The sequence below is a fragment of the Oratosquilla oratoria genome, chromosome 13, assembly GCF_046742065.1.
Source record: "Oratosquilla oratoria isolate Oo_2021 chromosome 13, ASM4674206v1, whole genome shotgun sequence".
Lineage (NCBI taxonomy): Eukaryota > Metazoa > Arthropoda > Malacostraca > Stomatopoda > Squillidae > Oratosquilla > Oratosquilla oratoria.
The window spans coordinates 61,517,895-61,545,455 of record NC_134789.1 but is presented as its reverse complement, the minus strand read 5'-3'; the positions used below and the strand labels follow the sequence as shown (position 1 = coordinate 61,545,455).

Genomic DNA, 27,561 nt, shown 5'->3' with positions numbered 1-27,561 from the left:
ATATATATATATATATTTATATATATGGGGGGATAGAATGGGTAGGAGTGGATTTTATGCCTTTGTTTTTTGGGTACCTCCCCTGTAAGGAGGAAAAATCCATTGGTATATGTATGTATATACCTGTATGTATGTATATATATATATATATATATAAATATATATGCATTTATTTATATATATATATATATATATTTACCTAGGTGTATTACACGGGAAGGGAGCTATGCTCATAGTGACCCGTCTTTGTATCTTTCAGCATCAAGTTTTTTCTTAAAATCTAGAACAGTGTTTGCACACACAACTTCTTTATCTAAGTTATTCCAAATATCCAGTACTATGTGTGGGACGCTATTCTTTTTCCGATCCCTTCTATAGTTATCCTTTTTGAGTTTCTCATATGACCTCGTTTTTCGATTGTCATTTTTAGTAAATCATTCCTATCAAGGATTTCCATTCCTTTCATGATTCTAAATATAGTCAGTACATCACCTCTTTCTCTTCTTTGCTCCAGAGTTGGTAGTTCCAATTTCAAAAATCTTTGTATGTCAATTTGGAAAGAGCTGGTGCCAACTTTGTCATTGCTCTTTGTATTCTTTCTAGTTTCCTTATATTCTTTATAGTACTGGGTGTCCACAGTGTCGCTGCATATTCCAGTTTTGGTCTAATCAATGTAACTAATATTTGTTTAATAATTTCTTCATCCAAGTAATCAAATGCCGCTTTCATTGACCTTATCTAAATCCAAATTGGTTTGGGTTTAGTATAGATTTTTCTTCCAGGTGTTTAACCCATCTACTTTTGATCACTTTTTCACATATTTTAGCTACTGTGCTTGTTAGGAAGACTGGTCTGTAGTTAGTTGGATTTTCCTTGTTTCCTCTCTTTTCTTCTTTGTGTATTTTTACATAATCATTTCTTAGTTTGATGTATGTTTGCCATTTGCTTGTTTTTTTGCCTTCTCTCCATTTTTTCCAAGCTTTGTCTCTTTTATCCATAGCTTCACTACATTTTTTGTTGTACCAGTTCTTTATGTATGTTCTTTCTTGCTTTTGTTGTGGTACATATTTGATCACAGCCTCATTATGAATTTCTTTTAGTATATTACATTTCTCTTCCATCCTTGTTTCTTCATTTAGAATTTTTTCCAGTTTGCATTACGAAAGAATTTTCTAAGTTTCTCAAAGTTCGTTTTGATGTACATTGGTCTTCCTATTCTATGTTTCTCCTTTCTTCTTAGGCCTTTTTGCTCTTTTAGTTTGAATTCTATTAGTATATGGTCACTCCTATTGATACTTTGTAATCTAATCTGTCCACAATTTCAGGTTCTGACATAAGTATTAAATCCAATCTCGAAGATTCCTCATTGTTTCTGTATCTGGTATTTTCCTTTATCCACTGAGTCATTGTGTATTCAATGGTCATATTGAGTAGTATGCTGCCCCATATATCCTCTCTATCCCTCACTGTCATTTCTTCCTAACATATTTCTTTTGAGTTAAAATCACCCATAATTACTGTATTTCCTCCTTTGAGTATATCAGTTAGTTATGTTCAGTATCTTCCAAAAATTTGGAATGATCATGTTCTGTCCAGGCACATACACTACTACAAATTTTCTACTTTTCATGTGGTTGTTTTCTACTTTTATCATAATTGATTCTACATTGTTTTTTCCTTCTGTTAAATTTGTCACATTTAAAGTCTTTCTTGGTTAGAAATAGTACTCCCCCTCCTTGTTTTTCCTTTCTATTCTTCATCCAGCAGTTGTATAGTCCTTGTCCCACAGTGTTAGGCAGAATATTATCTTTTAGTTTGGTTTCTACTATTCCCATTATGTCCGGTTTTTCTGATGCCAAGTAATCATTTAGTTAATTCAGTCCTGAGATCATTCCATCTATGTTGGTATAGGCTAGTTTTAATTTTTTTCCTTCTCATCTTTTTCTGTCTGCTTTGTTTCCCTTTTCGTGACATACCATTTTCTCAGCCTCAGGTCTACCACTTTCCAAAAAAAAAAAATCTTTTCAGTCTCAGTTCTTTTTTCACTTTGTTCATTTGCTTCCTTTCTAAGCTTCTTTTCTTTTTCTTCATCACTCACTTCTTTCTTTATCCATACATTCTTGTGGTTTTCACTGTTTGCTAGTTTTGCTGTTCTGGAGAGTAATTCCTCTGCTATCATTTGTGACTAAAGTTTTACTTTTTGTGGCCTATACTTCTTTTCTTTTGAGTATCTACCTATTCTATATGTTTCCTCAATTTCTTTATCCAAGGTTTGATCCTTCATTTGAATCTCCTTCAGAATCTCTTTAGCAATTTCCCTTTCCTCTCTTTCTCTCTGATACCTAGGAACATTATGCTTTTCTTTAATACCATAGATCACAATGCATCTTTTTTTGTCCACTGTATCCCTAACCAAATTTCCTTTCTCTTTAATCACTTGGATTACCATTTCCTTCGCATTTTCCTTCACTTGTTGTTCCACTATTTCCCTAAAAGATGATTTTTGACTTTCCTGTTCCACCTTCCACTGTTTCTTATTTCTTGGAAGTTGTTTTCTTTAATCTTTTCTTCCACTTTCTCAGTCACTGCCTGTATTTGATCCTTCATCTCTTTCTTTAATACCTCATTCCTATTCATATCTTCATTTTTCATTCTATTTCCCTATTGTTTTCATCATTGGCTTTTCTTAATATGGCTACCTCCTTATATATACTTTTGCATTCACTTTTCAGTTCAATTATTTGATCTAACAGCTCATTTATTTCTCTATTAATATATATAAATATAAATATATATATATATATATAAAGTAACAACACCAATTTTCCATAAAGTTCGGTTCCAAAACCTTACAGGATTACTAATTTTTCTTGAATAGGGGTAATCTACATTACATATCTGTTCAGGACTGAGGTTCTCATCAACTAGAAGCTTGGCATATTCATCAACCTACTCTGTAGCCCCTTTTTGATTTGAAGACTGTTTTTGTCCAAACACTTTACTGAAAGAAATTCTATGGCACTTCTTGAATCTTTGAAGTAGCCCTCCAATATAATCATACTCATTTTCTAGGATCTTTTTTTCTGTGGAACAATTGTGCCTACTCTATTATTAGGATCTCTGATAACTGATTCCATTCTATCACTCTGACATAAACAATCCAAGTCACCCAGTAATCTAGTCTGGTGGCCATGAGAATTTCAAGTTAATGCTCATAATTTTGTGTGGGTTATGAGGTTCCTCACCATCATTATCCAGAAAGCTAGTGCTGTACCTGTATGTCACATATAGGCTACATACATATATACAGTATATATATACATTATATATAAATCCCAAAATAAAGGTACCTGTAGTCTAACAGACCAGAACTACTTACACAGTCTTCAAATCAACTACTTCCACTTTTTCTTGTGTGCATGTACCTTCTTTTATTCTTAAAAAACTTAGAGTTATATAAATAATATTGTAGAACACTAAGAAGATTCCAGCAATGAGATATAAACCATGACCTCCAAATTTTGACCACAGAAGTCCACCTGTTATCCCAGCAAGTGACCTTCCTGTAGGGAAAAAAATAATGTTTTTTGTTCATTATGGAAATGCTGAAACATAGAAACTGCATATTGCATTATCAATACTCATAATTACCTCATTTCAACATTTCATACAATTCTCATATATCATAAGAATAACACAAACAAGTACAATTTGATGGAGGTAGTGACAGCACAAGTTTTATGTAGTTAATATCACTGTAACATGCGTGATCTTCTTACAACCCACAATCACTTATTAATCTTCACTGGAGGTGAAGGTGGAAGAAGAAGAATAAGGAAGAAGGAGAAGAAGAAGAAGAAGAAGAAGAAGGAGGAGGAGAAGAAGAAGAAGAAGAAGAAGAAGGAGAAGGAGAAGGAGAAGAAGGAGAAGATGAAGAGGAAGAAGAAGGAGAAGAAGAAAGAAGAAGAAGAAAAAGAAGAAAATGAAGAAGAAGAAAGAAGAAGAAAGAAAAAGAAGAAGATAATAGTGTGAATGTGCTGTGTCTTGCTGCATTGCTTCTGACCCAGGCAGTGGGTAGGAGACAGATGACCTTTCATCCATGAGGTACTAAGATAAAAGGGAAACAAATTATATGGGAGAAAAAGCCTTTGGTACATAAACAGACAGCAATCCGCCCATCCCACTGCTATTGTTACCTTACTGTATTTACCTAATTCTACTTAATTGTAACTTACAGAGATAAAGCTAATTTCATGGGGTTTTATCTCTTATTAGTTTTAAATTTATTTATTGTTCTAGCTTAGGCTATATCATCTAAGTTGTTCCAGGAGTCCATGGATCTGTATGGAAAAATATTCCTTCATATCCTTCGGACATGTCTGTCTCTATGTTATTATCTGATAGGACAGTCTGGAGACTGTTGCTGGTTACCTAAAGGCCACATGTATTTTGTTAGAGAGACAAGGGGCAATGGATTGATTGCCTGGCAAGAAGAAGAGGTAAGAGTAGTTGTTGGTTGTTACCCCTACTGAAGTGGAAAGATGGAAAGATTGTTGAACATTACTGCAGAAAGAAAGAGAGAGGAAAAAATAAAGGGGGGGGGAACACATGATATGATTGAGCCCCAGGCATCACATCTGATATGCTGGTCATGATCGGACATGAACACATGTATTCCCTGCCTGACCCCTGCATGACCCAAGGCTGACCTGATCCAATGTAATCATCCCTAATTAGTCACCACAAATGTTGCCCACATGGTATATGTATTGGCTTCTCCCACATATAAGATCAGTTCAGTTCTGACCCATCCAAATAAAGGAAGAGTTCACACTAACCTTCTTTTCTTCTCACTGTAGCCCATCCCTACACTGGTGACCCTGGAATTGGACCATGGACCCATCTCCCATTGCTGCCACCACCACTCCAACTCTCCCAACAGCCAGTGGGGGACATTAACAGTATACCTCAAGATGCTGTCCATTCACCTCCCTACCCCCTGAAGCCAACGAAACCAACAGGAATATCAACACACTCCAACAGATGTGGTTCCTCCAAATATCGTTTCCTCATCGACACTGGTGCTTGCTCCTACATCTGCAGCATTATGCCAAGTCCCCAAGGATGTCAGCATAAGGTTCACCACCACCAACAACATCACCATCACCACTTACAGGTGCAAATTCCTGCACCTTACCTATGGAAGTAGCCACAACTCCTGAAGCTTCGTCCTGGCAGATATAAGGACACCACTCCTCAGTGCTGAATTTCCCACTCATTACATTTTACTGGCAATCAACACCAACAACCACCTGGTCTCAACAACAGCACCCACCTCTATGCTTCTCCAAGCTGCATCACTGTCAACTATGGCTACTGCCATCAATGCTAGACATCCCTATACCCACTGCTTACTGAGCCATCTGGGACAACCTCAACATATCTCCAGTGGAGATAGCCAACCATGGCCACTGCCATCTATATTACTATCACTACGGCCATTGCTCACTGAGCCATCTGGGATAACCTCAACATGTCTCCAGTGGAGATAGCCAACCATGGCCACTGCTAGACATCACTACGGCCACTGCTCACTGAGCCATCTGGGATAACCTCAACATGTCTCCAGTGGACATGGCCAACCATGACCACTGCCATCAATTTTTGACATCACTACAGTCACTGCTCACTGAGCCATCTGGAATAACCTCAACATGTCTCCAGTGGACATGGCCAACCATGACCACTGCCATCAATTTTAGACATCACTACAGCCACTGCTCACTGAGCCATCTGGGATAACCTCAACATGTCTCCAATGGACATGGCCAACCATGACCACTGCCATCGATTTTAGACATCACTACAGCCACTGCTCACTGAGCCATCTGGGATAACCTCAACATGTCTCCAATGGACATGGCCAACCATGACCACTGCCATCGATTTTAGACATCACTACAGTCACTGCTCACTGAGCCATCTGGGATAACCTCAACATGTCTCCAGTGGACATGGCCAACCATGACCACTGCCATCAATTTTAGACATCACTACAGCTACTGCTCACTGAGCCATCTGGGATAACCTTAACATGTCTCCAGTGGACATGGCCAACCATGACCACTGCCACTGATGCTAGACATTACTACAGCCACTGCTCATTGAGAACATCTGGGATAACCTCAACATATCTCCAGTGGAGATAGCCCTTGGCCAGCCCTGCATGTGCAGAATGCCCTGTGAAACCATGGCAACTTTTAGAGGGGAGTATTGTAAGAACCACATGGTACAGTTGCTGGTCACAATCTGAGAAGCACACCTGTATTCTCTACTTGACCCCTGCATGACCCAAGACCGACCTAATCCAATGTAATAATTTCTAATTATGCAACACAAATGCTACACAGTTTATATATCATCTTTAGCCACATGTAAAATCTGTTCAGTTCTAACCTTACTACAGGACCATCAAATGCAGGTTAACCTCATTGATTTCTGTCTAAATAGATCTTCCACATAAAACATTCCTTACCTATAACCTGGCTGATCTTGAGAACAGCAAGCATAGTAGCATTTTTTCCTGGAGGTGCAATCATACTGGCATAATATGTAAGAGCAGTTCTACATAGTCCAAAGTAGATGCCATGGATAACTTCTATTGGCAGAATGATCCATGGATTTGTGATTATGTAATACAGGAAGTATCGAAGGGAGTGGGTAAAGAGGACAACCACAAATGACCATACAATACCTATCTTAAGTATTATGTCACCTGCAATTGAAGAGTCAAAATTAAGTACAAGGAAACATTTGCATATTAAAACACAAATTCATTTAAAAATAGGCAGTGCTGTTGTCTAAAGCCTCCCCCCCCCCAAAAAAAAAAAAAAAAAAAAAAAAAAGGGTTCCAGGCTAATATGACCCATATCTTATGCTATCTAAACAATTCATTCGATCTGTATCCCCAATTTAATGAAGTGGCCTTGCTGTGGATGTGCTGTGTCTTGCGACACTGCTTCTGACGCAGGGCAGTGGACAAGGTGCAGGGATGACCCATCATCCGGGAGGTGCTAAGATAAGAGGGAGGATGGAGGGGTATGGAGTGTATTCAAGGATGGAATGGGTGGGAATGATTTTATGCCTTTTCCTTTTTGGCTACCTCCCTTGTAAGGGGAAAGAGCCTTGGTATATATATGTATGTATTTATGTGTATGTATTCCCTAAAAACAACAGAAATGCTTTAATAATTTTGTGAATATGGAAAGAACTGAACTATGATTCTACAATTATCTACTCTAACTAAGGATAAAGAAACACTGACTGAAATGACTTCCTTCAAAGTAACCTCAGTAAAGATATTGAGACTGTTACAAATGTTATCTTCATCCTTTTCACATTATTATGTATTATCATTGGAGTTGGGATATGGGGTTGATGAAAGAATATTGGGATGGTTTAGATACATGGAAAAGAATGAGTGAAGAAAGACTAGTAGAAGGAGTATGGAAGGTAGAGGTAGGAGTGAACATGAGGGGGCAACCTTGGATGAGATGGATGGATGAGTTAAAAGGGGCATTGGGAGAGAGGGGAATGTCTGTTGAGAAAGGAAGGGAGAAGACTGAAGATATGGGTGAATGGAGAATAGTTGTGTATGAATGATGCAGTGATGCATGGAATGGCATGGGTGGGGGTGAGGGAGTATGTGTGAATGATATTTTGATGTAGCCCAAAGGGATTTCTCCATATCTTCTCTTTTTCTGCATGAGGGGATGGAGGAGGGGCTACGCCAATTAAATGAAGCGGCCTTGCTGTAGATGTGGTCTGTCTTGCTGCACTGCTGACCCAGGGCACTGGGCAAGATGCGGGGATGAGCTGTCATCCAGGAGGAGCCAAGATAAGAGGGAGGGAGGGGGGTGAATAGAAGTGGAGTATGTGGGGATGGAATGGGTGGGAATGGATTTTATGCCTTTGTTTTATGGCTACCTCCCTTGTAAGGGGGAAATAGCCATTGGTGTATGTATCATTATCATTATTACAAGTAGCATATATTTCTTCATTAGGTTCAGCTATTTTCTTCTTTGTGTTTGGATACAGCTTTTCTGTTAGACACCAGACCATATGACCTCTCCTCGGTCAACAAGTGTCACCATTCAACATGGGTCCCAGAACTTGCCTTGCCATCAAGCAGAACAGACATCTAGAAAGTGAAATTATTATAACCATGAGCTGTTATAATTATAACCATGAGAAATAGACATTTGGGAATGGATGCTAAGAGGAGATTGTATAAAGGAGTGATTGTGTTGACAGCACTGTACAGGGCAGAAACATGGAACATAAGAGAGGAATAGAGGAGGAGTTTGCATGTGTTTGTGATGAGGTGCCTGAGAAGTATGATTGGGGTTATTAGGGTGAATAGAGTGAGAAATGAGGAGGTGAGGAGGAAAATTGGGGTGGTAAGGGAGTTAGGAGATGGGGCTGATTAAAGAGTATTGGGATGGTTTGGACACATGGAAAGAATGAGTGAAGAAAGACTAGTAAAAGAGGTGTGGAAGGCAGAGGTGGAAAGAGTGAACATGAGAGGGCAACCTAGGATGAAATGGATGGATGGGGTAAATGGGGCATTGGGAAAGAGGGGAATGTCTGTTGAGGAAGGATGGTAGAGGACAGAAGATGGGGTGAATGGAGAATGGTTGTGTATGGATGATACTGTGATGCATGAGGGGGAATGGGTGGGGGATGGGGGGTGAGGGAGTATGTGTGAGAAATAAATTGATGCAGCCCGAAGGGATTTCTCCACGTCTTCTCCTTTTCTGCATGAGGGGATGGAGAGGGGGTCACCAATTTAATGAAGCGTCCTTGCGGTGGATGTGCTGTGTCTTGTGACACTGCTCCTGACCCAGGGCAGTGGGCAAGATGCAGGGATGACCCATCATCCAGGAGGTGCCAAGAAAAGAGGGTGGAGGGGAGTGGAGTATGTTGGGGATGTAATGAGTGGGAGTGGTTTTTATGCTTTTGTTTTTTGGCTACCTCCCTTGTAAGGGGGAAAACCTTTGGTATATGTGTAATCATCATACAGAAAAGCTGCAACTAGTCATATGCTGTGCTGTATGTGACCACTGTAGACATATTTCTATCAAGTGTTTTTTTTAATGAACCCTATATTTTTGTGGGCTTTAGACACATATTAAACAACCTCACCAACCAGTCCATCATCACTGTACTTCCTTTCTTCAGGTACTCTGGATGATAACCATCTAACCCAGGTGCCTTACCTGCTCTCATCATTTTAATAACTGCCTTTTGTTATTTCTACCCTATTTTCCTCATTAATCACTATCATTTTCTTAGCACCTCCCACTGCAACCACTGTTCCCTCCCTATCCTCCTCAACCTTTAGCAACTCCCTAAAATACTTTGCCCATCTTCTGCTTACTTCAGCCTCTTCTATTATCGTCTCTCCATCTACACCTTTTACCTTTTCTTCTCTACTTGATTCGTCACCCTTTCCTCTCTTAGTTTCTTTCCAAATATTTTTCTTATTACATTCAAAATTTTCTGTAATACTCCTCCCCATTTTACATCTGCCCTTCTTTATCTCGTTTTGCTTCTCTTTTTTATTCGTACCTCTCATATGTCTCTCTCATCCTATTTTACAACCAGTGTGTGAATGCTCTTTTCTTTTCTACAACCTTCTTTGCTTCATTATCCCACCACTCATTACCCTTCCTTCTATTCACTCCCATCCTCCTTGTTCCATATGCCATCTTTACACACCTTGTTACTCCCTCCTTGAAACACCCCCATTCCTCCTCCACTCCTACCTCTACTCTATCCTTCACCTTCTCCCAGACTTCTCTCAGGTTCTTGTACTCCTTCTCCTTTTCTTTCTCATTTAAACAGTTTGCTCCAAATAAATCACAACTATTTACTCTCATTTAAACAGTTTACTCTAAATAAATCATACATACTTGCATACACCAAGGTCCCCCCCTCCTTATAAGGGAGGTAGCCAAAGTCAAAAGGCATAAATCCACTCCCACCCATTTCATCCCCACACACTCCACTCCCATTCACCACCCCTCCCTACCTCTTTTCTTGGCTCTTCCTGGATGATGGGTCATCCCTGCATCTTGCCCACTGCCCTGGGTTAGAAGCAATGCAGCAAAACACAGCACATCCATAGCAAGGCTGCTTCATTGAATCGGAACCCCCCCCCCCACCTCTTCATCCCATCATGTAGAAAAAGAGATGTGGAGAAATCCCTTAGGTCTGCATCAAAATATCCTTCATACATACTCCCTAACCCTCCCCCCACCATTCCTTCCATGCATCACAGCATTATCCACACACAACCATTCTCCACTCACCCTATTTTCTGTTTTCTCCCATCCTTCCTCAACAGACATCCCCCTCTTTCCCAATGCCCCTTTCACCCCATCCATCCATCTCATCCTTGGTCACCCCTTCATATTCATTCCATCTACCTCTGCTTTCTACACTTCTTTTACTAATCTTTTGTCACTCATTCTTTCCATGTATCCAAACCATTCCAATACAGTACTACCTCTCATTAACAGACTAAAAGAGGGGTAACGGTGTCCGTTGATGTGAATAATCCATTGATTTGGAGTGGTTTTTGGGTGGCATAGTGATTTCACAGCACTAAACAACAGCACCAAAAACACCGAAAACAGAGCGAAAACACCACAAACACAGCTGATTAATGTCTGTTAATGAGAGGTAGTACTGTACTCTTTTATCAACCCTACCTCCCAACTCCTTTTCTACCCCCACTCTCCTCACCTCCTCGCTTCTCACTCTATCCAGCCTAGTAACCCCCGCCTTCATAAATCATAACAAAATATTACATCTCATAGACATGGTCCCCCAACACCATTACCAGTTTGGCTGTCAACAATATTATATGTCAAGTTGTCCACCCAGACCTGAATCTACCACCTGTTGTGCAAACATTTGACCTGGGGTCAGTTTAGTTTAACCTTAGGGTCATCACGACTTGGGCTTAAATGGACCATGCACTAGAATGCTTCCCCATGTCCCCTTTATGTATCTCCTCTTAGTATATTTAAGTTAACCCACCCTCTGTAAAACCACGCTGAAGAGGATCACATTTAGTGATCACAATATACATATCTTCAAATACCTTTCTTTTCTCTGATAGTGGGATATTCAGTCTATCTTACCAATGTGTTAACATTCACTCACTTGTGATTATATCTCATATCATTTATATATATATATATAAAAAAAAAAAAAAAAAAAAAAACTTATCTTTTCTACAGCATCGACATCCACCACAGGACTTCAAACATTAAAAAAAAAAAAAAAAAAAAAAAAAATAGTAAATTTAAATTTTCTTTGCATTTCATACCAACTTTCAATTCATAATTTGTGCACCCACATAGTGTATGTCTACAATCACACATGCTCAAATCGGTATCCCAAAACCTCCTCAGAAAATTAAATTCCTGCTAGCACAGATAGTGACAATGTCCCAGTCAACACCTCCAACCACAAATATGAATCAAATACCGGTAATTAAGGATTCCCCTAGTCTTCCAAAATTTAATGGTTATAATATTTCTGTGCATAATTTCTGAACAGACATTGATAGCAAAATCAAAAGACAAAATATCACTGACAAATCTGCAAAAATCAATTCTCAAAACAGGCCATCTCATCCAGTTTCATGTGTTTGATGAAGCAGTGACATACACAGCCTTTCAAAAATTTATCTGAAAACACTTCAGTGAATTATCACACCAATGTGCTTTGTCCCCTCTCTTTCAACTTGCATGTAATCACAATTCTGCACCATATTCCTGTAAGGAAGAAACTGTAAAGCAGGCCTCTATCCTTAAAAGTGTCCTCAAGCATTTTTTAGGCTAGTCTCACTGGGTTACTGGAAATAAAATTACGGTAGAAAATGTAGTCGAGGTGTTGAGTAAGAGGGGAATGTCTACTGAGCAAGGAAGAGAGAAGGCAAGAAATACGGATGAGTGGAGAAAAGCTGTGTCTAGATGATACTGTGATGCAAAGTAGGGAGGGGATGGGGGGGATGACTCCTCATCTATTAGGAGCTAAGATATGGGTCAAAGAAATGAGTGACAAATTGGATGGGTGGGGGTTTATGCATGCCTTGGCTGGCTACCTCCTTTATAAGGGGGAAGAAGTCTTTGGAATTTAATACATAGACAATTGACGCACAGTCTCTAAGAAACGACCAACCCTCCTTATACAGTCGTACCTCGGTACTCGACCATAATCCCATCTGAGGTGGTGGGAGAGCACCGATTTGTTCGAACAACGAAACCAATTTTCCCCTTATCACTGTCTTTTTTTGGACCCATTATTAAGGGCTAGAGCAACACGAAAAAGTTTAAATCTGGGAAGAAATACTCGAACAAACTGCGTACGTCTTACTCCGCTGGCGGTCTGAGTCGAACTGACGCTTACCCGCTGTTCGAGCTAGTCGAGTACCGAAAATCTGTTCGAGGTCCGATGCATTTTCTACTCGAATTTTTTGGTCGAGCACCGATTTGGTCGAGTATAGAGAAGGTCGAGTACCGAGGTACGACTGTACATTTATTACATTGACAATATATTCATCTGCATGAAAAATAAAGAAATCACTAAACCTGAAACACCAAGGTGATTTACCCTAGTTATCTCTTCCCACTTTCAGCTGGATCAATACCTAACTAAAACAATACAAACACAAAATATATTTGGGTCTAGCTGTCCCATTCCTAACTTACATCATACTGAACATAGAATATTTCATCATCCTCTCACCCACATAGCATTTCTTCTGAAAAAATATCCAGAAGAACCCTAGGGCCACTACCAACTTTCAAGGCACATGTTTCTACTATAACAAACATTAGGTATTTTACTCTGTTCCGGTGACTGTCAATCACAAATATCACATTATAGCAATATCACCATATATATGCCTGACCAGGTATTGCAGTTCAACACTCAGTGCAACAGTCAAACAAGTACAGTTACAATGATGTTATAACAGACTGGCACAGATTTTAAGTAAGAAAAGGTAAGCCACTTCCTGAAACAAGATATTTTTGGTGTCTCCTTGGCCTTGTTTATTTCATCTTTATTCTATGATTCAGTTCTTTAATCACTCTCCATAATACTATTCAAGACATACAGAACTGAGGCAAATCGTTTACTGCAGTGATAAATGGAAGATCTAAGTGATCTTGCCAAGATATTTCTAAAAGGAAATGTTAAAGAATCAACAAACCTGCAAATGTAAAGACTGGTATTTCCCCTAGGAAGCACTGGATAGCAATAATAAGTCCTTGCAAAGTTCTGAGTGCTGGGAAGTCAGGATCCCATTTTTTTGCAACATCTTCTACATATAATGAATGGAAAGTTCCATGCATTGTGATAGAAGCACCAAGAATGATTGAAGTTACCTGAAAATTTGAAAAAATCTAATTATGAAATCCAATTTACAACTTGCAATACTTTAGTAAGACTAGGGTATTTCATATTCCATCAGTAATAGGCAACACTTCTGCCACTGAAGACATGACAGCAAAAATAAAGGTGGTCATAGCAGAGATAAAAAAAGATCTAAGGAGGGCAGCAGAACAATGATTGTAGAATTTAAAAGTAATCAGCATTCTTCTTTGAGCAGAGATTAACTTACAATCATTAAAGAATGTGTTGTGCAATGCTGATCCATAGAGATGCCATTTAAGTCACTAAAATATTCTACCTTTTCACATATGAAGGGCCAGTTTCCCCTTATAAGAGAAGTAATCAGTCAAGGCATGCACCCACTGCCACTCATTCCGCTCCCATCCACCACCCACTGTTTTCCTCTCGTCTCAGCTCCTTGTGGATGAAGAGTCATCCCTCTCTCTTGCCCACTGTTTGGGTCAGAAGTAATGCAGCACAACACAGCATATCCACACCAGGGCCAATTCATTTACATGGGGACCCTCTCTCCTTGTCCCTTCGTGTGAAAAATAGAAAAGACGGGGAAATCCCTTCAGGATGCATCAAAATATCATCCACATACAAACATTATCCACTCTCATTCATCTCCTGCCCTTTCCATACCTTACTCAACACAAATTTCTCTCTCAAAGATAGCTCCTTTCACGCCATCCATCCATTTCATTTTCCATGTGCCCAAACCATCCCAATGTTCCTTCATTGGCCCTATCTGCCAACTCATTTTCTATTCCTGTTCTCCTATTTCCTCATTATAGGGGGGAAAGCAATGCAGTCCAGATTCACTGTAGAGGTATGAAATTGTTGATTCCAACTTTGAAAGAGAATCTAAGAGGGATTTTTTTTTCTTAATATCTGACAACAAAACAAAAGGCAACATTTGATAATTTTTTGTTTGTTTGTTTACATTACAAAATGTTGTCCTTTTTGTTATATTTACACTACATGGGAAAGATTTCCAGGATTTCCAACAAACAAGGGTGAGTAATTCCAACAAGTAAATTTACCAATGTGGTGCTAGGGACACAACAAGGAGGAGAAAAAAAAAACTTCAAGATGGAAAGCTTGAACAACCAGAGATTGATGAACTAAAAAAGGAAAAATGAAACATTGACAAAAGAGATACATATATCTATATATATATATATATATATATATATATATATATATATATATATATATATATATATTAAAAAAAAACAAAAGAAGTCTTCTCAATTCCATGGAAAAAAAATGTGAGGCCAAGTCAACAGCAAATGATGATAAAGGGGTTACAGTAACCTATAAAGAGATCATAGAGCATCAAAGAAGAGAAACTGATACGCTAGAAGAAGGAATAGCAAAGGTTATAAAAAAAATATATATTATCATTGATGTAGTTGACATGACTAGATGTGTTATACTCTTTGGCTGGCAAGAATACCACATCACCTCATGGAGGGTATGCCTGGAACAAAGGATGCAAAAGGCTAGGGAAATTACCTCTATGATTCTGGAGAATGACTCAAATGAACAGATCGGATTGACAACATGTTTAGATTAAGTTGGTACAGGAATTATCAATCAGAATATGAAGAAATGGTTTAAAAAAAATAGTAGGGCAGTATTGAACCCTGCAATGAAACTTAAAGTAGCTTATCCTAATGTAGATGTCTTACTATCTGCCAGGTTGGAGATAAACAATTTGAGGACAAATTATGGCATATGTCCCCGCCCAAGAAAAGAGCTTGGAATAAAGTTGAATATCAAGAAATGTTGGACACAACTCTTCTCTTTAAGAAAACTATAGAACAAAGTAATAATTTAGTCTTTATTTGAGATTTTAATTGCAATGAGGTCAATTGGAAGGAATGGTAAGCAAATGGCAAAGTAGATTCCTAGGGAAATACTATGTTAATTATAGGAAAGACATTGATTCACAATGACCCAGTGGTTTAAAGAAATGATCCAGGTAAGAGATTACATTCTCACAAAATTACATCTGTTACAAACCAAAGAGCCAGATATCATTGGGTCCTTGAACTACCTTTGCCCTATAAAAAAAATAAAAAAAAATGACCATGCAACAACTGAATTTCAGCTGGAGGATTTGAAAATTGAGCCAAGGAATGAATCACACAGGTAAGGAAGATTCAAGTTAGAAAAGGCAGATTACTCAGGGTTGCAGAAATTCTTTGAAAAGGTGGTTTGGAAGTAATTCATGAATACCACAGGAATAATGAGGAAACAGGAAATCTTGACATTTACAACCTGGGAGTGAACAAACATGTATCAAAGATTAGTGGAAGGAAGAAGCACAAACAGGACTGGTTTAAGAAAAAGTGAGGTTGCAAAAACAGGCCAGGGACATGGTTTAGGGAAAATGAAGGAAGATAAGCAAATAATACAATGAGAATAAAAAAGCAGAGCTATTACTATGTATGACAAACCACAGGGATGAGACTGATGGATGGGGTGAAAAGAGCTTTGTGCAGGAATGTCTGTTGAACAGGGAAGGGAGAAGGCAGAGGATAGAGATGAATGGAGAATGGTTGTGTATGGATATTTTGATGCAGCCTAAAGGGACTTCTTCCCATCTTCTCTATTTTCTGCTGGAGGGAAGGTCGCCGTGTAAGTGAAGAGACCCTGCTGTGGATGTACTGTGTCTTGCTCCATTGTCTCTCACTCTGGAAATGGGTAGATGACAGGGATGCTTCATCCACAAGGAATTAAGATGAGAAGGAAACAAGGGTGATGGATGGTAGTGAAATAGGTGGGAGTGGATGCATGGTATACAGAGAGATCTACTTACAAAAAATATGATATTCCTTGGAGCTAATGTAATAGACATGAATTCCTTTACTGTTATATTCTTCTTTACTTCAGGTGTTGGAATTTCCATACGCAAAACAAAAAATAAATCAAAAGTTGAGAATATCACGACTAGCATGAAGGCAGGAAAGTAGTCATCCTGTTTTAGATTTGCAGAATACAAGTCAACGAGTATGCCTGTCATCAAGGCACAGTATCCCCAACCAATGGTACCAAAGAGTCTCTGTTGACCATAAAGGTGTCCATCCTTACCTGTAATCATAATGATATGGTTTATGATATGGTTTAACATCACACACTCCCCCCCCCCCTATCGGGAGGCTAGGATAGTGCCCCTCACAGATCATAATGATGATGATGATGATATGGTTTAACGTCACACACTCCCCCCTATCGGGAGGCTAAGATGGTGTCCCTCATAGAGGGCTTTGTAGCGTGGAATTTAATGAACCATGCCCTTGGTTCAACTTTGCTGGTGGCAGGATTCGAACCGCCCTCACCTTGACCTTCGCCACAAGTAATGACACCCTAACCCGCTCAGCCAGCGAGCTTCCACAGATCATATTATTATCTTAAAAAAATAATTATAGATAAAAAAACTAATGATACTTTACTTCATTTCTTTCTTTCATTGTATACCTAAGTGCACTGTAAAACAAAACTTAACCCTGTTACATATAGATATACCTAAAGAGTTAACCTTTAACATTCATGGAGGTTAGGGGACAAAGACCCCCCATGAATATTAAAAAACCATGAGTAATTGCTCCTCCTCTTCAAAGATCCCTAGACCCCCTATTTACATATACAGGGTGTACACAGATGGGGTGATAGAGGAGATAAATGCAAGGGTAACAAGCAGGGGAATGAAGATGGTTAGAGATACTGGAGAGAAGTGGAAGGTGAGCCACTTGTTGTTTATAGACAAAAATGTGTTTGTGACATGGTCAGAGAAGGGGTTAAGGCAGTTAGAGATAGAGTTTGGGGAGGTATGCAATAGAACAAGCAAATGTGGATAAAAGGTAACGAGATGTACAAGGGCAGCAGATGGTAGCAAGTTGGAAGTAAGTCTTAAGGGAGCGTCACCAGCGATCATTAAAAAAATTCTGGTACATGAGCGAATTTAATTTAGGTAAACATTTCAAAAGAATCTCTATGATAGTGGCAACACTCAAAGTTATACAACTGTATTTCGTTTCTATTTTTTTTTATTACAGCATAAAATAGATAAAATATTGGCAACTTCTGGCAACCCCACTGCATAAAAGATATTCTGTATACTGAAATAGCATCAACATTTCTATAGCTATTTTGTTTTTTTGCTACAGAATAGTGTTTATGGAGACATATGGCAACTCCTCCCACCAGCATACCCCAAAAAGATAGTGGACAGGGCACCAGTACCCTTGAAAAGGTCAAAGTAAGGTGATGTCACTCCTGGCAGTCTCACCCATGCAACAATTTTGATTCCTCGCCCTGTATTGTTGCTGTGATCATGGAAAAATGAATAAGAAACAAGAGAGTGAAGCAGAAATAGAAAATAGAAACCAAATCTTTCTCCTCTTTTCCTTTTATAATGGGTTCATGTTCACTTCCCATGGAATAGTCTAAGGGTGTTTTTTGCTGCTATTGGACATTTCCAGTACTTTGTATTTTTTTACTATTGAACTTCATTTCCCATTTTCAGCTCTATGCAAAAATAGTGTTTTTATTTTTATTTTTTATTTTTTGTCTATAGTCCTCAATTTTTTACCCTTCTCATGATTTTTGTGTCATCTGCAAACATGTTGGCATAGTTTGTTTACCTTCCATGTCATTGGTATATACAAGAAACATTATGGATTCAAACACTGAACTTTGTGGAACTCCACTCATTACTGTTCTTCATCTTGACATCTTATCTTTTACTACGGTCCTCATGTACCTTCCCTCCAAAAAATCTTTCATCCATTCTAGTAGTGTGCCTCTTAGTCCTCCAGTTTCCACATTAGTTGACTGTAAGGTGTCTTATCAAAAGCGTTCTCTAGGTCCAGGTACACAGTCCACCCATCCCTCTCTCTCTTGCAGCGCATCAACCACTCTCAAGTAGAAGGTTGAAAGTTTTTGACACACACGATCTTCTGATATGAAGCCAGATTGAATGTCTATCAGAATGTTCATCTCAAGATATTTGGTCTATCAATCTTCTATCAATCTTTCACAATCCTTTCACATGATTTCATTATTGTGCTGGTCAGTGATACTGGCCTATAATCTAGCAGTCCCCTTACTTCCATCTTTGTGAATTGGTGCCACATTTATCTTTTTATAATCTAGTGGCACTATGCCTACTTTAAACAAACATATGAATATATGATTGTGAACCTTGTCTGCTAGCTGTTCCCTACATTCTAAAGTATACAGTTTGAGATCCTGTCATTTGAGATAAAATGCCTGAGAGGTATGGTAGGGGTTACAAGGCTGGATAGGGTGAGAAATGAGGCAGCGAGGAGGAAAGCAGGGGTGGAAAGGGAGCTGGCAGATTGGGCTGATGAAAGGTTATTGGGATGGTTTTGACACATGGAAAGAATACGTGAAGAAAGATTAGCAAAAGAGGTGTGAAAAACACAGGGGTGGGAGTGAACTTAAGGGGGCTACTGAGGATGAGTTGGATGGATGGGGTGAAAGGGGCTTTGAGCAAGAGGGGAATGTCTGTTCAGCAGGGAAGGGAGAAGGCAGGAGAAAGGGGTGAATGGAGAAAGGATGTGTATGGATGATATTTTGACACAATCCAATGTGATTTCTCCCCATGAGGGGATGTGCAGGGTTGCCATGTAAGAGAAGTGGCCCTGCTGTGTCTTGCTGCACTGCTTATGACCCAGGAGGTGGGTAGGAGACAGGGATGACATTTCATCCATGAGGAGCTAAGATAAGAGGGAAGCAAGGGTGGTTGATGGGAGTGGAATGGGTGGGAGTGGGCATGTACATTTGACTTCGCTACCTCCTTTATAAGGAAGAAGCCCTTGGTATACATATATAGATTGAAGTTTGATCCATGGAGAAGAGAAGATAGTATTTCACACATTCCCTCCAGTATATGAAAATAAGCAGATGCATTTAGATAAATATTGTAAAAAAGACATGAATTTTCAAATTATATAAAACAAGGTTTAACTTACCAAGTACTGCATAGCAGACACTATCGGTGAGATTGCTTGAAACAAAGGAACTTATCTGAATTAGCAACATATTGACAACAATGAACCAAAACAAAGGAAGTGTTGTCAGTTGGGAAAATGGTACTTCTGCTGCTTTAAGCACTTCTGTTACTGCATCTTTCTTTGCTTCAGCTATGGGAGCTGGCATATTATCTACACCATCAATGTCTTTATGCAAAACATGAGGTGTCCAGTATATGGCAGACATTGCTACTGGTGTAACACAAAGACTTGTAAAGAAGAAAATCTGATGTTTCTTGAGATGATCTGCCAATGTTACGAAGGAAGTTCCAGTGATAACACTAAAAGCATGCAGAGAAGAGGAGACCAGGCCAACACTCTCAGGAGACATCCCACGCTGCCGCATGATTAGTGACATGAAGATATTGAGAGGGGCAACTCCTGAAATGGATTACAAAAATCAATCATACTATGGATCCTAAATACAAAACATTGGAAGTTGAAGCTCTTATGATTTGGGATATTAAATGTTGAAAATAATCTAAAAAAAACTGAGTGGGATCCTCCAACATACCAATTCTGTCTTTACCCATTTGCTAATAATTATGGTTGCAACAAGAACTAGTAAGTGTTCATATTAAAACATTTTTTATATATATACTACCTTACACTTGTAACCTAGCCCATTGAGGTTACATTTCCAGCCACAGGTGAGTGTTCACAGGTTTTGAAAATTGACAGCAGATAAGTTATTCTGATACTCATCTTGCAGGACTACTACTAGCAGGTATGTGTCACTGGTCCCAGTGACCATATCTAACTTCCAAGGAAATCACAATAAAAAATAAAAAATTCCATATTCACTGCTCTGTAGAATCATGCAAAAATATTTCCTCTACCATTCTTTCATCACAATGAGTGCAGGGGCCAACTTTAAGTTTGTTTTGCCAACTGTTGGGAGCCATACTGTGTACCATTTAGTTATGTTTCTTACTTGAACTTTTTCAATTTGAGTCAAATTCTCTCAGGCAGCATCAGCTGCCTGATGTACAATGATTCGATGATCTATCACAATACTCACCTTATAAGACATAAAGTTACAGCTGTACTACTCATTCTCTTTCACTGTGAATATTAATGTGATCAAGCCAGTTCACAGAATATGGGGGTCACTTGGCTACAACTACAAAATAAATATAATAATGATGACAATGCCAGCATCCTCATATACCTACTCACACCTCATGATGCCTACATATACACAAACACAGTAATACAGACCGCTCCAAGGAAATTAAAATCGGCAATACATTGATGGAAATGCATACATACATACATACATACATATACCAAGGCTTTTTCCCCCTTACAAGGGAGGTAGCCAAAAAGGAAAAGGCATAAAATCATTCCCACCCATTCCATCCCTGAATACACTCCACACCCCTCCACCTTCCCTCTTATCTTAGCACCTCCTGGATGACGGGTCATCCCTGCACCTTGTCCATTGCCCTGGGTCAGAAGCAGTGTCGCCAGACACAGCACATCCACAGCAAGGCCGCTTCATTAAATCGGCGACCCCCCCTCTCCATCCCCCCATGCATAAAAGGAGATGGGGAGAAATCCCTTCGGGCTGCGTCAAATTTTGCTCACACATACTACCTCACCCCCCATCCCCCCGCCCATTCCACCTCATGCATCACAACATCATCCATATACAACCATTCTCCATTCACCCCTGTCTTCTGTCCTCTCCCATCCTTCCTCAACAGACATTCCCCTCTTCCCCCTTCACTCCATCCATCCACCTCATCCTAGGACATCCCCTCATGTTCACTCCTTCCACATCTGCCTTCCATACCTCTTTTACTAGTCTTTCTTCATTCATTCTTTCCATGTGTCCAAACCATCCTAATACTCTTTCAACAACCTTATCTCCCAACTTCCTTTCCACCCCCGTTCTTCTCCTCACCTCCATATTTCTCACTCTATCTAGTCTAGTAACCCCATCATACTTCTCAGACACCTCATCTCAAACACACAGACACCTCATCTCAAACATGGAAATGCACCCGAGGTTTTTCAGTAATGGACTACCTGTCCAGCGGTAACGCACTACCTGTCCAGCGGTAACGCACTACCTGTCCAGTGGTAATGCACTACCTGTCCAGCAGTAATGCACTACCTGTCCAACAGTAACGTGTCCAGATATCCTATTTGCCTCCTCACCCCTTTGCTTTTAAAGACAGCAAAATAAATTACTAACAATCTATTCCATCAAAATAATTCAGATTCAAACATTACTTTCATTTCAATGAATGAAATTTTTTCAGAATGCACATCTATGCAAAATAGCATAAAAAAATTAAATATAAATTTTGTAAATTATAACACAACATAATACAGGTAGTCGTCGACTTACGACCGAGTTCGGTTCCGACAGACAGGTCGTAAGTCGATCTGGACGCAAGTCGGTCTTTATATATATATATATACAGTATATATTACCCTTTAAATATTTTTGTTACTGTATATATATATTGTATATCATATTTAGCATACTGAAATAATTTTAGCATCTTTGAACTATGTTGTATAGTATTTCTTAACCAAAAAGTTTATAATTTTATCTGATTTTCTTTGGGAAACGTAGCCTAGGCATAAGCATACTGAATAAAATCCTATCATCTTTAACCCATGATATTTAATACTGTACAAGTATTTTCTAACCTTTTCATTATTTTACCATCAGACTTTCTTTAAGAAACATATGCATACTGAATAAAATCTTATTATCTTTGAGCTACATTGTTTAATATTCATTAACTTTTTTATAATTTTTGTTAGGAAACGTAGCCTAGGCCTACGCATACTGAATAACGTCCTGTTATCTTTGACCTACAAATACTTTTTTGTTGGTTACAATAAAATCATATCAAGGCAAAATTCGGACATTTTTTTTTATTTCAAAGCACATTCTTTTCGTTTACGTACTGTACCGAAAATATTGTTTTCGACAACAGACTAGGCATAAACAAAGTTTCCTGTTACATTTTATTAATCGCAAAACATAAAAATACAAAATAATGTACCGAACATATTGTTATCGACAACAGACTAGGCATAAAAGTTTTACTGTTACATTTTATTAATTGCAAAACATATAAAAATACAAAATGCGAGGCAAAATTAGGAATTTTTTTTATTTCAAAACACATTCTTTCCGTTTACGTATAACGTACTGTACTGAACATACTGTTATCGACAAACTAGCCTAGGCATAAGAAAATATTGTTACATTTTATTAATTGCAAAACATATAGAAATACAAAAATACAAAATGCAATGCAAAATTAGGAAAGATTTTACTTCAAACAAAAAATTGAAAGAATATTTAGCTGGCTGGGATGCTGACGCTGTCGGCAGCCTGCCAAAACTATCGTACCAGCGTCTCGCGGCGTGCGGAGTAATTGTTCTGCGCTGCCAGACATAACATTGCAATTCTATTACTCTATTAAATGTTAAATATTATTGCACTATCTCGTGGTCGTAAAGTCAATCAGTCGCATAGGTCGTAAGTCGACGACTACCTGTATACATTTTTCTTGGCACAAATAAAAAAAACTGCTAAAAGCCAATACACTACTGAACAAAGCTGTGACCATAGGATCAAGATGCCATTATGTTTGTTCAGTCCCAGTAAAAGCAAATGCACTAAAGAACAAAGCCATGACCACAGGATATGGAATACGCCCTCAGTACTTCCGTTGGTACCACACATGGTATGCATTCTTAAAACAGTGCTATGGAGCTGAGATTAATGCATTTCTTATAGCTATGCAACTCCTGCACACCCCACAGTATAATTAGATACCAAAATCTATTGACAACATCACTAACGACGACGACAACATCCTCGATGACCTATAGAGTTACAGGTATCACATTCCTAAATGCAGGTTAGGTTAGGCTAGGTTAATATAGACAAATTGATCATACTTTAATTTCTTCAACCACCACATCTGTCAAAACATAGACAGCATCTCAAGCAGCCCCAGTGGCTTCGTTCATGAGTGTATTGCTTTTATCAACCTTTTGTTATCGATTTCCACCAAGGAAAACATATCATTTGGATATATTATAATTCACAAAATCAATATTTAATTTTCTAATGTTATATTGCATAGGTGTACACTTCTGAAAATTTGCAGAATGTAAATGGGATAGTCAAATATTTATTTTGCCACATTCAGCATAATAAATTACTAACAATCTACTGTATTCTATGACAAATTTTGAATTACCTTTTCTTCAATATACAGAGGATTGTTGGTAATTTCATCTTTTATGTTTAACACAAGAGAGGTGGAGGAGCAAACTGAGTTGCCAGTATCCAGGTAGCTATCAACCTGTGGCTAGATACTTCCTCCCCTAGCTCTCTCCCTGGAAATCAAACTTTCTTCCCATTTGAATAACCTTATCTGGCATTAACCAAGATAGTTATAATTTCCATCAACAAACTTCACAAATTAAATAAATAATCATAATGGCATTCTCCCTCTACTTTATTCCTTTCTTAAACCAAATCCAATTTGGTGAACAGAATGATGACATGAAATTAGACTTAGGTTCTGTCCAGCCCTGTGATCCCTGAAAAAACTTGTACTCATACCAACCCATAGTTCTAAACAAATAATGCATCTTGACGTTGAACAGTCTACTTCTCGGGTGAATACTCATGCATTTTCTTGCTATAGTTTCACCACATGTCTCCAATGATTTTCCACATTCTTCATTATTGACTCTAGATTGGGTTTCTTCCAGGAGTAGCTGTACACTTGAACCTTTAAACAAAGAAAATTTTGTGAAAGCTTGCATGCACTCACATGCATTTCGATTATTATTGTCAATTGCTATTAAAGATATGAAATTTCATATATAGTTTCATCACTAGGGGTCATTAACCTTATCTGGAAAACGATTCGATTAATGAACAGTCAAGAATTGCTTCTCACCTTCCATATTTATCTTATCAATGTATCACTCACTACATTCAACATTGCACAGGAGTTACACACGTTTACTTATGCCACGCATGTAAACAGCTGATTGCATCAATATGCTTGTGACGTTCAGACTCGCGAGTCGCTCATTAAAACCAAACATTTTTCACTGAATCGGGTGAAATTTTGTTTCAAGATTATGTTAGAATTGAAATAACGATTACAATATTCACAACAACACACGATGCTTTGTGTAGTAACTGTATTTTGCAGGGTTTGACAAGTCCCTGCTTTCAATATGAACGTTGTAATATCACAGAAGTATCCTTGTATTAATTCGGTCATACTAAAAAAACGCCCGGCAACGCCCGGTAGCGACCGGCGATTTCCTATGGTGCCCGGGCGTTGTGTAAGCCTGTTTTTTCAGTTTGGTTCATAATCATGTGAATGATTCGTCTACTAGTGAATTCACGAAAAAATTGTTGAATTTAGAAGGAGAACGACGCACAATGCGGAAAATCCTTTGCTGAATTTAGCGCCCGGACCGTGGGGCAATGCCCAGCAACGCCCGGCGAATTCCTATGGTGTCCGGGCGTTGTGTAAGCCTATTTTATCAGTTTCAATGGTTCATATAATATGAATGATTCGTCTACTAGTGAATTCACGAAAAAAATCGTTGAATATTGGAGGAGAAACGACGCACAATGCGGAAAATCCTTTGCTGAATTTAGCGCCCGGACCGTGGGGGCAATGCCCAGCAACGCCCGGCGAATTCCTATGGTGCCCGGGCGTTGTGTCAGCCTATTTTTTCAGTTCCAATGGTTCATATCATGTGTATGATTCATTTACTAGTGAATTCACGAAAAAATAGTTGAATTTAGAATGAGAAACGGGCACCATAGGAATTCGCCGGGCGTTGCTGGGCATTGCCCCCACGGTCCGGGTGCTAAGTTCAGCAAAGGATTTTCCGCTTTGTGTGTCGTTTCTCCCTCTCAATTCAACGATTATTTTCGTGAATTCACTAGTAGACGAATCATTCATATGATATGAACCATTGGAACTGAAAAAACAGGCTTACACAACGCCCGGACACCATGTGAAACCACCGGTCGCTACCGGGCGTTGCCGGGCAATGCCCAGCTTCCCACTAGGCACTCAGATTGGAGACGGATTTTAAGGGAAAACTGTAAACATATAGTTATTTATTAGTCTCACATATGCATTTCTTATCTATGTCATTGGATAGCTCCTATCGTTCTGAGTATTTTGAACCCTCATAAATAAATGCCGCAAATTAATAGTGTCTCAAATCAGGCTAACATGGACTTAATGGACGAATTTCTGGAAGAGGCACTAATGAGCCTGTGACTCCAATGCTGCAGCCTCAGTACATTCTCTTTGGCTGCGTGTGGTGGTTATTTTGGCTCGATAGTTATATTTTTGCTCTTGGTTTTTCCAATACTTGTCCAGTCTGGATTCAAAAAGTGTAATCGAGCCAACACTTACAATTGATTCTAGCAGATCATTCCATGAGTACTTCCTGGTATTTAGCCGAGCTCTTGTTTTAATTTTTTTTTATTCCCTCTAGTGATGGTGTCTTCCCTCATCCTGAACAATCCCTCGGTGCATTCACTGTAAGTTTCACTTGTAAGTTTCAATGAGGTCACCTTGGGATCTTCTATATGCCAGTGTAGGTAATTCTAATGTTCTCAGTCTTTCTTCTTATGACATCCCCTTTAGGCAAGGCACCAGCTTTGTAGCTCTGCGCTGAACGTGCTCCACTGCATCAATATCCTTCACCAGATGTGGACACCACACCTGGTTTGCGTACTCAAGATGTGGTCTTACCAAAGATATAAAAAGTATCTTGAATGTGTCCAAATCTAGATGTATAAAGGTCCTTCGTATGATTCCCACAATTTTGTTAGCCTTGTTAATTTTTCATCTAGATGGTCGGAGAATACAAATTTATCATCAATGACCACTCCAATATTCTCTGTTAGATCTCTCAATGTCCTCATATATCTTATATCCTATGTCCTCGACATCAGTTTTCCCTTTTCTCATATATCAAATCATATATCAAATCAGACACTCTGGCTCCTGTAAAATCAACTCCTATCACACGAGTATTAAACTATAGAAAGACTCCCCTTACTAACAAAAGATAATTTCAAAGGTCAGATTTTTTCAGTTCTCAACTCACAGCGCAAATCAGGAGTCTTATTTAGGTTTCTCATATCATAGTGCTACTTCCAATGCATAATTTGATTTTTCCTTATGTTTATTTTACTACTTTTTTTTGTGAAAGCAATTGTTATAGATCTATTCAATTTTTGTCTGTACTGGTTGTCACGATTCACCTATGGGCCAGGCCAAGATATAAGAATATAAGGTCTAACCACTTCCGACCGAATTTCGAGGGAGTTGGCGCAGCGGGCCCGTGAACGTCACCTGGCTGTTCAAAGTGGGGTTCAGGGGTCCTATAGCTGTCAGTTGAAGCTGGTCCGTCGTTCGAATAGGCTGCTGCCTTCGCTCGCACCGCTCCACGCAATTAATTATATTCTGACAAATATTATATAAAATATTATAGTTCCTGTCTATATATATGAATATATATGATATATAATATATATATATATAAAATATTATAGTTCCTGTCTTCCTTGGCGTTTCACAGTTTTCTTCAGTGTTTCACAAAGAGAAAATGGACCCAGCCTAATGACGTCAGAAGCTGCGCAGAAGAATTCAAACGGTCTGACCTGTATATTTAGACCTTGGGCCAGGCTAGTCGCGACATGAAAGAAAAAAGTTATGGCCGTGAGCAGTTTGGACGAATGACAAGAGTTCAGGCAAGATAATTAAAATCTTCATTAAAATTTAATATTATTACACTAACAAAACAACACAAAAACATAAAATGAACAAATATCAATATCAATAGTAATATCAATAGTAATAGTAATAGTAATAATAGCAATAATAATAACAATAATAATAATAATAATAATAACAACAACAATAATAATAATAATAATAACAACAACAACAATAACAATAATAACATAATAACTGATAAT

General features: G+C 38.6%; 1 protein-coding gene across 1 annotated transcript; it reads right to left on the bottom strand.

The window, feature by feature from the left end:
* LOC143032455 (putative transporter YwbF) lies at positions 1–24,656 on the bottom strand. Its single transcript, XM_076197262.1, has 7 exons — positions 24,494–24,656; positions 24,155–24,322; positions 19,482–19,922; positions 16,304–16,575; positions 13,292–13,466; positions 6,536–6,775; positions 1–3,563 (listed from the first exon to the last, which is right to left on the bottom strand). The coding sequence occupies exons 1-7, from the start codon at positions 24,498–24,500 to the stop codon at positions 3,376–3,378; spliced, it is 1,491 nt and encodes a 496-aa protein (XP_076053377.1). The 5' UTR covers positions 24,501–24,656; the 3' UTR covers positions 1–3,375.
* Between the last annotated feature and the right edge of the window lie 2,905 nt (positions 24,657–27,561).

Excerpts from the sequence above, each read along its gene's own strand:
- LOC143032455 (XM_076197262.1), bottom strand. Across the intron at positions 13,467-16,303 it reads CAAGGAATATCATATTTTTT|GTAACTTCAATCATTCTTGG; the intron begins GTAAGTAGATCT and ends TCAAATTTTCAG. Across the intron at positions 6,776-13,291 it reads ACCAGTCTTTACATTTGCAG|GTGACATAATACTTAAGATA; the intron begins GTTTGTTGATTC and ends CTTCAATTGCAG.